This window comes from Corythoichthys intestinalis, chromosome 2 (assembly GCF_030265065.1).
Source record: "Corythoichthys intestinalis isolate RoL2023-P3 chromosome 2, ASM3026506v1, whole genome shotgun sequence".
Lineage (NCBI taxonomy): Eukaryota > Metazoa > Chordata > Actinopteri > Syngnathiformes > Syngnathidae > Corythoichthys > Corythoichthys intestinalis.
The window spans coordinates 35,729,916-35,742,232 of NC_080396.1; the positions used below are offsets into that span (position 1 = coordinate 35,729,916).

The 12,317-nt window shown below is 36.8% G+C and overlaps 1 protein-coding gene across 1 annotated transcript in view; it reads left to right on the top strand.

The window, feature by feature from the left end:
- cdadc1 (cytidine and dCMP deaminase domain containing 1) overlaps window positions 1-12,317 on the top strand; it is a 21,756-nt gene continuing 9,439 nt past the window's right edge. The window contains exons 1-3 of the mRNA XM_057859783.1: window positions 1-129; window positions 380-523; window positions 5,539-5,636. Of these exons, the coding sequence (XP_057715766.1) occupies window positions 430-523; window positions 5,539-5,636 (192 nt within the window). The 5' untranslated portion in view covers window positions 1-129; window positions 380-429. The remainder of the gene's footprint in view (window positions 130-379; window positions 524-5,538; window positions 5,637-12,317) is intronic.

Genomic DNA, 12,317 nt, shown 5'->3' on the forward strand with positions numbered 1-12,317 from the left:
CAACAAACGCGTCCGTGTTCTTGTGCAAACGCAGAAAGACCAAAAGACTCAACGTCGTGTGTTACATCAGATACGAATAAACTTCCGTTAAAAACCGTGACTTGGTGAAGTTAATACAAGTAAACGACGGTGAGTGCAACGTTCTTTCGACCTTTATTACTTCAAGCTAGCATAAGTGCAGTCTGTTGCTAAATTACTGCTAGGATGGAGGAGTCGGCATAACTATATGTTGTGTTCGTGAAACATGACAACTACGCATTCACACACAGTCGGTCGAGGTTCAGGTACTTCGGCCTCTTCATAGCAGTCGACAAACACGGCTGCACCGGTTTTTAAGTACGGTGGAGGTCGAGTGATCCCCTCCTGCTGGCCACGATAGGTAGCTGACTCAGTCCACTCTCAAGCCGATTTCTGCTGCATGCTGATTGAATGGAAGAAAGCTGTAGAGAGAGTCACACCGATGCGGACCAGGCTACTCCTCTCGAGAGCGACTCCAGCAGGCAGACCGCCAGCATAGTGCAAGGTTTGACCTGATCACCACAGAATAGAGGGGGCACACAAAGAAAGAAAAATAACAGGACAACGAGAATAAAGTCACAATATTACAAGATTAAATAAATAATATTACGAGTATAAAGTCGTACGTTGTAATATAAGTGATTGAAATAATGACATTACGATTAAAAAAAGTAATATGAATTAAAGTTGTTTTGCATAATATTACGATATTAAAGGCATAGGCGGATCTACTGTTCAGGCGAGGTAGGCGATCGCCTTAGGCCCCCAACCAGTAGGGGGGGGCCCCCCAACCTGCTGCCCTTGCCCCAACGAGCAAGGGCTTGGGACACCGGAGCCAGCAGCACCCCCAACTATTCGTCATGTATAATTATGTCAGCATACCAAACAAACATAAAAACAAAACAATAAAAAGCCATTTGAATGCTGCATTTATATTCTGTCCTGCACACACACGCACTATCAGTCGCTTAGCTTCATTTAGCGCCGTTTAGCTTCGCTTAGCTCCGTTTAGCATCGCTTAGCTCTGCTTAGCTGGCCAAACAATGCAGTACAGTTCCAATCAGTCATACAATAGCACTCGAGCTGGTTAACAGCATTTGCTAATGAAAATAAAATTAAATGTTAGCCTCATTGTTTATTTGTGATTAATAATTGTTACCATTTACATGATTATTTGTAGTCTGATAAAGAATTTAAGTGTTCCAAAATGGTTTTGGGAATTAATAAGCGTCAACAAAAATTTCGTTGCTAAATTAGTAAAAAAAAAAAAAAAAAGAAAGAAAGAAAAAAAGAAAATTATTAGATTAGTCGATTAATCGTAAAACTAGTCGGCTGACTAATCAAGAGAAAACTTGTCGTTTAGGACAGCCCTTGTGGACCGGAACATATTTCCTCCACACCCTTCTCACCTTTTTAACCCCTGACCCATGAAGAGGGCCCCTGGATACAGTGCTGCTCGAAAGTTTGTGAACCCCACAGCGATGGTCAGATTTTTTGTAAAAAAAACTAAAATAACCTTATTAAATGTTAAGTTATACCCAAATCCACAATACTGACATTCCAAATAATGGACTGAAACAAAAGAAATAGTTATATTGTCATTCTTTATTTAACAAAAGTGGTTGATTTAAGAAAAACTCAGATATCATGTGTGCAAAAGTATGTGAACCCCTTCAGTTAATAGGATATTGCGCCTCCTTTTGCAGAGATTACCTCAACCAAACGGTTTCTGTAGTGACTAATCAGCCTCTCACATCTACTTTGGGGGATTTTTGCCCATTCTTCCTTGCAGAACGCAGTCAGTTGAGAGAGGTTTGATGGGCGTCTGGCATGAACTGCTCGCTTCAGGTCCCGCCACAGCATTTCAATGGGATTTAGGTCAGGACTTTGACTGGGCCAGTCCAGAACATGAATCTTCTTCTTTTTCAGCCATTCCTTGGTTGTATTGCTGGAATGCTTTGGATCATTATCATGTTGCATGATCCACCTTCTGCCAAGCTTTAACTTCAAAACAGATGGCGTCAGGTTATGTTCTAGGATTTGACAATATTCCTCAGAATTCATGATTCCCTGGACTATGTGGAGTTGTCCAGGTCCTGAGGATGAAAAGCAAGCCCAGATCTTGACATTCCCACCTCCATGCTTCACTGTTGGGAGAAGGTTCTTTTGGTGGTATGCAGTGTTGACTTTTCGCCAGACATGGCGGTTTTGGTTGTGACCAAACAGTTCAATTTTGCACCTACATCAGTTGATGAAAACTCTTTTTAATTTAGTCTCGACAACACAACTGTTAAAAAAACCAAAAAAAACTACTGAATTGATTGATTAGGAAATCAGGTTGAAATAATAGAAAATTCCAAAATGTTGAGGGGGTTCACAAACTTTTGAGCAGCACTGTATGTTCGCCTTAGGCCCCAAAATTGATTAAAATCGTAGTGTATAATTTTACGTTACGTAATTTGTATGGTTGTAGTGCGGTTTATATAGCTAAAATAACCAAATATTACATTAAGTACTTAAAACTATATACATTTTCATTCCTGGGCTGGGAGCTAAGACAAATTATTAATATAAATCCTTATATTGATTATATAGTGGTACCTCTACATACGAATTAATTTAATTAAGTTAATTTGTTCCAGGATCTTGTTTGTAAATCGAAATTGTCGTATGGCGAGCAGGATTTTCCCATTAAGAATACATTATAATTCCAGTAATTCGTTCCGCAGCCCGAAAACCTACTCTAAATCCTTAGTAAATACGGCTGTTACAATTGCAAATAGCAATTACAAAGAGCAAAACAAATAAATTATGAATAAAAATCGGAATAATATAGTAATAGTAATAATAATGATAATACCTGTAATAATGTAACAAATCGGGTTCTAATGTGGTGAATGTGTTTTGTGTGGTCTGCGCTGCGTGGCTGACGACATAGTGGGAGAGAGTGAAGTTAAGATTAGGCATTTGCCGGTATGACATTTTGACGGTACGATAACTTTAAGCAAAAATACCGTTTCCCGGTATCACGTTATTGCAATTATAGCTCCAAGATGTGTTATTTTGAGATGTATGGGTTAGAAAAAAAACTTTTTTTCCATTGAACAGGATTTAAAAAAAAAAAATTCAGAACATATTTGCAAATTGGACCATGAATATAATGTTAAAATTAGGGCTGTCAAACGATTAAAATTTTTAATCGAGTTAATCACAGCTTAAAAATTAATTAATCGTAATTAATCGCAATTCAAACCATCTATAAAATATGCCATATTTTTCTGTAAATTATTGTTGGAATGGAAAGATAAGACACAAGATGGATATATACATTCAACATACGGTACATAAGTACTGTATTTGTTTATTATAACAATAAATCAACAAGATGGCATTAACATTATTAACATTCTGTTGAAGCGATCCATGGATAGAAAGACTTGTAGTTCTTAAAAGATAAATGTTAGTACAAGTTATAGAAATTTTATATTAAAACCCCTCTTAATGTTTTGGTTTTAATAAAATTTGTAAAATTTTCAATCAGAAAATAAACTAGTAGCCCGCTATTGTTGATGTCAATAATTACACCATGCTCATGGGTGCTGAAGCCCATAAAATCAGTCGCACCCAAGCGCCAGCAGAGGGCGACAAAACTCCCAAAAAACACAAGTAACAAGTGGACCTTGCACTGTGCTGTCATTTTAATCTGTTTGAGCGGGGCACGTGCGTTAATTGCGTCAAATATTTTAACGTGATTAATTAAAAAATATTAATTCCCGCCCGTTAACGCGATAATTTTGACAGCCCTAGTTAAAATAAATAATTAACAAAAAATAACAAATATATTAAATAAAATTAAAATAAATAGAATTTATACAGTAGACTACCCACAGCTCAGGTTGCTCAAGATTAGAGCAAGAACAAAAATAATTGCTATAAAAAAAAAAGTAAGAACACTTCTAAATGAAATTTAAAAAAAAAATATATATATATATACACTCTATGACTTTTTTTTTTTGAGAAGTGAAAAAGCTCAAGTGAAGTTTCGCCATTTTCAGCCTCTGTGTCAACTCTACTCTTTATGTCATGCCTTTATGTTAAAAAGAAAAATAATTCATAAGCTAATAAGTTAGTTAAAAATGTATAAGTTAGTTAAAATGTAAATATTATTGTGTAAAGGTTTCATCTAAAAAACATTCGGAGTGAGACCTCGCCTTGTCCAGCAAACATGCATTTTGCCTAGGTGCAAGATAATCTGTCGCCATTAGCGATCTTTGACGCTATCCTTTTTCCCTTCAATGAAGCGTATTTCTCAGTGAGACTAAGTTATTACCTCGACAAAGTTGCTCTCCCCTAAGACTAGGCTAACGTTCGTCTTTGTAAATTTTTAGTTTGTTTGTATTTTGAATTTGAAAGGAAAATGTGTGTTTTGTTTGTGGCAAACTTTTTTCATGGCGTTCATGGATATAAATTCCCCACATTCTGTTGTGTTTATTCCAATGAAGCTACTCACATGTGGAAAAATACTATAAATATAATAATGCTATAAAAATACAACGTTCCAAATGTATACATTTTGCATAATTCAGTTACCATGATTACCATAAATTCAAGAAAAGTACGCTTCGTGTTTGGAGTGTTTCTTTTTTGGTTCGCTCGCTGTCTAGCAGAATAGCGTCACTGACACACACACACAGCAACAACCGGAGAGTGAGCGTTACCGCCCCAAAACACTTCTGGCTGCATTTTTGGGACATGTAAAATAGCGAATACCGTACAACGGTATGAAATTTTAGTTGTTTTGAAACCGTGACGTTTTCATACCAGGTAAACCTTCAAACCGTAACCGGCACATGCCTAGTTGAGATATTACTTTCTCTTTTAACGTCCTGTTGTTGCTGGCATCAACTGCCGCGGACAGTTGGCAGTTGTGTCACACAAGTTCTGAAATAAATGATTAAAAAACCTGACAAAGCTGACAATCTCTTTGGTGATGGTACCACAATAATAATTGTCACCTTAACTTATAAAGATTGGCAAACGGAGGTCGGAGGAGTATTGTCAAGCAGTTCATGGACGAGCACACCACGCTCAGATTTTTTAGTCAATTCCATCATCATTTCAATAGTAAGCCTCATCTTTTTTCACCATCTGGTTTAACATTCTTGGAACCCATGTTGATTTTTCTCACAATAAAATCTGCCATGTGTTCGTTTTGCGGGAATTTGAAATTGCGACGCTGTCATAAATCGTATTTCAAGCATTTTGCCGGATATAGAAACAACAATTTTTAACAATTTCGTAATATTACAACTTTATCTCGTAATATTACGAGATAAAAGGAGAATATCTTTTTTTTTCTTACTTTGTGTGCCCCTAATATGCCATTGTAGTGCAGTACTGTAATATGATTCATTTTGTTTTGTCTTGTCTTGTTTTGTTTCGGTCCAAATAATTTGTAACAATAGAATTAGTGCAGTGATCTGAATCTTTTTTTTTTTCTTTTTTTTTGCGGGGGTCCAGGTCATGGCCCCAGGTTGTCGAAGATAAATCTGTTCAGCTTGCTGAGTTTGTGGTTGGAGCTGTTCCCCCAGGGGCAACCAGAAGATGATGATAATCAGGTTTGTGGGAAAATACTAGCATATTTTTTAGAGAAATACAATACCTTGTATAAATGAAAGATGGTTGCTTAACCCTTTCAGTGACCGTGGTCGCTTCACTGCATTGTTGTTTTTAGCAGCCCTTTTAATGTTCGTCTTAAGTCTTTTGGACGAAAAATACTTATTAATCTTAGTCATATTTTAGTCATAGACTTCATAACCTATTGACATGACACGGGAAACGGGGCCGATTTGTAGGGGGCCTATTTTCAAACACTTCAAATTCAAATATTTTCAAAACCAAAGCTGCTACCGACCTAAAACCAAAACAGGCACCTACCTTAGCAATATATGAGTCTCCATGAGCAGCAGCATCAAAAAATTCAAAGTCGTTCCCTGATAAAATCCCGATTAATTATTTTTTATATAAGTACAACAACAACTTAAAATGGCTATAAAAGTCTCAGATTTTACACCAGATGCACAAAAATCACCAAATGCAGAGATAATCACCTATATTGTCAGGATCAATAGCAATATTTAACATATAAGTTTTTGACCAAAATGGCAACTTAATTTTTTTTTATGTACTGCAAGTTTTCAACAGCTACTAAATCACTCAATTTAACATCAGAAACCTAATACTTAAGGAAAACATGCAAAATCAATTATAAATAATATGTGATTAGATTATTAATAAATTCTATATACAATCACAACTTATAGAATAGCCCTTTATTATCATTATACACTATATACCAGGGGTCCCCAAACTTTTTCCTGTGAGGGCCACATAACTTTTCCCTTCTCTGATGAGGGGCTGGGGTCAGTTTGTTACAGAAAAGGTGTGACGATTGCAGGAGAGCCTAAATGTAAAAAATTATTGTTTTTCAGAAAGCCACAATCAAATAACCCTTTCTGGATTCTTCACGGAACAAAAGTAAATAAAATAAAAATAACAATAATAACAATATGTAATATAATATAATAATAAATAATAATAACACTGTTAATTAAATAGATAATAACCAAATAGCCCTCTCTGGGTTCTTTGCAGAAAAAAGCCAGGAAATAAATAACACTATTGAAAGGAGAAAAAAAAAATTGTTCAGGGGGCGGAGGCGGGCCGTAGTTTGGGGACCACTGCTATATACTGTAGCGGAGACACTAGCGGCCGCCTGACGTAAACAGAGCTTTTCTGGCGAAAATTCTTGTGATTAAAAGCTTAAATCCCCGAATTCTTCATAGATATGGACGTAAAACAGTCTTGATTCTTGATTAAACACAAAGAAATCGTGCAGTAATGTTTATTTTATGTATATCTGTCGAAGTACAATGCTACTCTGTTAGCGAATGAGGCTGGTGGCCGCCTGACAGAAACAGAGCTTTTCTGGCGAAAATTCTTGTGAATAAATGCTTAAATCCCCGAATTCTTCATAGATATGGATGTAAAACAGTCTCGATTCTTGGTTAAAAGCAAAGAAACCGTGCAGTTAGTGTTTATTTTACGTATATATATCGAAGTACAATGCTACTCTGTTAGCGAATGAGGCTAGCGGCCGCCTGACGTAAACAGAGCTTTTCTGCTGAAAATTCTTGTGAATGAATGCTTAAATCCCCGAATTCTCCATAAATATGGACGTAAAACAGTCTCGATTCATGGTTAAAAGCAAAGAAACCATGCAGTTAGGGTTTATTTTACATATGTATGTCGAAGTACAATGCTACTCTGTTAGCGAATGAGACTTGCGGCCGCTTGACGGAAAACAGAGCTTTTCTGGCGAAAATTCTTGTGAATAAACGCTTAAATCCCCGAATTCTTCATAGAAATGGACGTAAAACAGTCTCGATTCTTGGTTAAAAGCAAAAAAACCGTGAAGTTAGCGTTTATTTTATCTATATATGTCGTAGTACAATGCTACTCTGTTAGCGAATGAGGCTAGCGGCCGCCTGACGTAAACAGAGCTTTTCTGGTGAAAATTCTTCTGAATAAATGCTTAAATCCCTGAATTCTTTATGGATATGGACGTAAAACAGTCTCGATTCTTGGTTAAAAGCAAAAATAACGTGCAGGTAGCATTTATTTTGCGTAAATATTGCCAGCTATGAGGCTAGTCAGTTACGAAAATTAGCCGCCTCCATGTCACCAGACATGAACATCATTGAGCATGTCTGGGGTAGGATGAAAGAGGAAGCATGGAAGACGAAACCCAAGAATGTTGATGAACTCTGGGAGGCATGCAAGACTGCTTTCTTTGATGTTCCTGATGACTTCATCAGTAAATTGTATGAATCCTTGCCGAAGCCCATGGAAGTCATACAAAATATTAAATTTGGATCTCACAGCACCACTACTTAATTTGCTTATGTTATGTAACATATTTTTGTGTTTGAAGTACATTTTTTGTTCAATTTTCACACTACTTTCTGTAGGCAACAAAACTTTTGTCTTGCCAAAATTGGACCTTTATTTCTTCATTAAATGATAAATCTTTTTTCAGTGAAACAAATATATTTTTGTACATTCAACATAATTTGGGAGGGTCTTAGCTTTCATATGAGCCATATCTGAAACCAATTGAATAACTGGAAGTCAGGTTATTAACAATTGTTTGTACAAAATGGATAAGCGACAAGACTTTTGTCAGGGACTGTATGAGGCTAGTCAGTTACGAAAATTAGCCGCCTCCATGTGTAAACAAAGAAGAAAATTCCTGCGAATAAATGCTTCAATCACTAAATTCTTTGTAGATATGGATGTAAAACTGTCTCGAGTCTTTGTTAAAAGAGCAAAAAACCGGGCAGTTACGCGTGTATTTTAAGTATATACAGTGGGGAGAACAAGTATTTGATACACTGCCAATGGGGCAGTGTATCAAATACTTGTTCTCCCCACTGTATGTTGAAGAATGACGCCAATGCCGTAGCGGTTCCCATTCTCCCATTGATTTTCTTCGCAACGTTTCAAAATGCATGCACGAAAAATGTTTTTACCTTGAATCATCGAAAAAATAACTCCTGAGACAATCCTTCCTGTTTGTATGCGGTACAGCTTTCGTAGTTCTTCAAAAATCCAAGCTTGAATCCTGCTTAGACATGAGCGTGTGCAGTCTTCGCCTGACTATACTAAATGAAGCTCGGCCTCCTCTGATAAGGCGTGACGCAAAGAATGACGAAGTGTCACGTCAATAGGTGATGAAGTCTATGTTTTAGTCATTTCAAAATGTGTTCGTACTCATGTAGTTTTCTTCGACGAAATCTCAAAACAAATTTCGTCTAGTTTTGGTCGACAATAATTACATGTTAATAAAAGAGCTGATCGATAATATGAGCCAATAAAAGTATTCAAAATATTTTTGGAAATTATTGGTATTGGTATTGCGCCAGTATGTATGCAGGATAGTAAGCCAATGCACAGCATTTGTGCATGGTCTGGTCATGGTTTAGCACAGTAGCTTACTAGCTCCGCATAAAGTGACTTTTTGATCTCTCTAAATTGAGATACTGGGCATTTGTTAACGGAAAGACCCTTATCACTCATGGTGCTCAAATAAAATTAACAATAGATGAAAAATAATGAATTATAAACTCATGACATTTAACTACGGGATCACCATAAACAAATAATAACTAAGAAAAGTAATAAAACTCATAATTAAAAATTTGTTCAAAAGCTTAGCAAAATGCGTTTTAGGAATGGATATTGCATTGGCAAGTCATGGATTAAAGTTCCCCGTTGTAGTGACAGGATGTAAAGGCGTGCGTTACTTTGTGTTACTACGTTGTTTGAATGACGCAAGAAAAGTCTGCAAGACATGGAGAGAGAAGAGCGGGAGTGGGAAAGAAGGAGTTGTGATGCCGTTGCAAACGCGATGCTAGGCTAGGTGGCTCCAATAATACCTAACTATAGCCGACAGCCTACAAATTACGCCCACGTGATGCTACTGTAGATATCACATGTATATGAACTAGATGCGAAATAACAGACTCGGCAGCGTTAACAAATGTATAGAGGAGTAGATGCAAAATGATACACTTGCTGGTGTTAGTAAACAGCCGCCATCTTAAAGCAGTAGACTTCTCAGAAAGGCTCTGTTGTATAGAACCTTCCTAGCGAACCTAAGTACAGTAACTTTTTATCTAAAATACTCCTAAATCGGCAAAATCTTGACTTGAATCTATCTTTAAATGATGAAACAGTTTTAAAACTTTCACGTGTAGAAAGTAGACAGAAGGGAACTAATGCAAAAACGGGAGTAATTTTAACAATTTTAACAACTAAAGACCTGCAAAATGAAGCAATTATCAGAGAATCCCAAAATTTGAAAAATGAGGGCCTAATCCTAAACCTTTTTTTTTTTTCAAATTTGTAAAAAGAAATGTCAAAATGAATATGTGTAGTAAGCGCGCTAATATCTATAGCCCTAGCTAAATCCTGTTTTTTTTTTTCTCTCATGGAACCTGCAGATGCATGTGTTGACTTGCATCCATCATTTTTTTTTCCAAACAGAAATGTCCAAATTCTGAATTACTCTCAAAATTATGAAATTTTAGGTGTATCAAATGTGATATATTTGGCAATAAAGGGTTAACGGTTGATTCACAACATTAAATGACTTCCAAACATAGCAAAGGTTACGATCTAATTATCGCAATATCCACAATACCCCTGTGTCTTGTTAAGTTTAGGGTAAAGAATTGGGCTAGGACGATTGTCCCAAAAACCCTTTGAACTTCACATACTGTGACCTGTTTTTTTTTTTTGTTCTTTTTTTTTTATGGAAAAAAAACATGTAAAGTAAAACCAGTTACTTTGCCAAGTAACTAATTACTCTTACATTCAGGTAACTGAGTTACTAAGGCAATTACTTTTTAGGAGAAGTAATTTGTAACTGTAATTAATTACTTTTTTAAAGTAAGATTAACAACACTCACAGTGATGAGATTTCGTTATTACAAACTGCAGTTTAGAGAAAACAATGTGACAGAGTATAATGTCTGTAACACAGTGTCTCCCCCGAATGGGGAGCGGTACATGCTTTTATAATCTTCTAGTTCCTGAGAGGAGTCTTAACACAAATGTGTGACCTTAAATGGCTATTATCATATTGTGTTTGTTGCTATTGGTACATCAAATATAGCATGCTAAAGTAAAAGGTGATCATAACGTGCATCATTCACACCTGCCAGTTGCATCTGGTTCATCTTTCTAAGAGAGAGGAAATTCACAAGTTTTCTCAGTAACATTAGCAGATGCGGATATCCAGTCTAGACTCACAATTTCCATCACAACTGGGTGACAAAAAAATTATGTGGGTTTTAATAGCCTTGTTTAAAGCAAAACTGTGATGGGAGTCATGAAGGAAGGTTCTGGTCCCCCTCAAAAAATCGGGAAACGCTGAACATCGTGAAAACATCCAAGTTTGAGGCTAAAGGAGAGCATTCGAGTGATGCAACTGGTCTGCAACAGCACATTTTCTTGTTTATTACTGTTATTGTAGTATGCGATTGTTATCGAATTAAACGAAAGATTATTATAAATGCCTAATTAATGATAATATGTGTACATGTATATGATACAAAACAATCATGTTTATTTCATAATACAGTGAGTGTTATGTCTCTGAATGAAGTAGACTGCTTGGCAGACGCAATCAACATGTTTATTCAACTTCTTGAATCTCGCGGCATGAGAATGGGTGACTTCTTCCAGAGTGTCAGATTGAGGAAGATTCGGGATGTGACGTCAGTTGATAAACGGTTCACCTGACAGCCACATTTGTTTCGGTTGAAGTCCTTTGGATTTTGCAGAGTTTTCCCTCTATTTTTTGCGTCGTGACAGCCCGTTGTGCTGCAGGATTTTGTTGTTACACCAGGGAGATTTGTGTGAGCCTTTTTGGGTTTCCAAAGGATCCTATAGAAATCGATGAGGAGAGAGAAAGGCAGTGGAAGTGAGTAAGCTAAGTGTTTTAAATTATGTCAAATACTGGGATCATGTCACATGTTTTAATAACAAGGTGGCTTGCATTTTGTGGGTGACCATGGGCGACCACCGAGTCGGGCGCTCACCCGTCTCCCGGTACTTCTTCAAGTCGGGTACACGTTGTCATGTTGTAACTATCTATCAGGTTAGTCTGAACTGTTCTTTGTCAGACCCTTCACCTGAGAACAATCTACCATGGGAAACCATATTAGGGTCAAAAAGTCCCCAACAGCATAGCTCCTCGGGTCAGCCGGGCACTCAGACTCCTCCACCACGATAAATAAAACGACAAAAACAAATAAATAAATAAAGGCTTCCAACTACAGTTGGGAGAACAAGTATTTGATACACTGCCGATTTTGCTGGTTTTCCCACTTGCAAAGCATGTAGAGGTCTGTAATTTGTATCATAAGTTCTCTTCAACAGTGAGGGACGGAATCCAATACAAAAAAACAGAAAATCACGTTGTATGATTTTTAAATAATAAATTTGCATTTAATTGCATGAAATAAGTATTTGATACATCACAAAAATCGAACTTAATATTTGGTACAGAAACCTTTTTCTGCTATTACAGATACCAAACGTTTCCTGTAGTCCTTGACAAGGTTTGCACACACTGCAGCAAGGATTTGGGCCCACTCCTCCATGCAGATCTTCTCCAGAGCCTTCAGGTTTCGGGGCTGCTGCCGGAAACACGGACTTTCAACTCCTTCCAT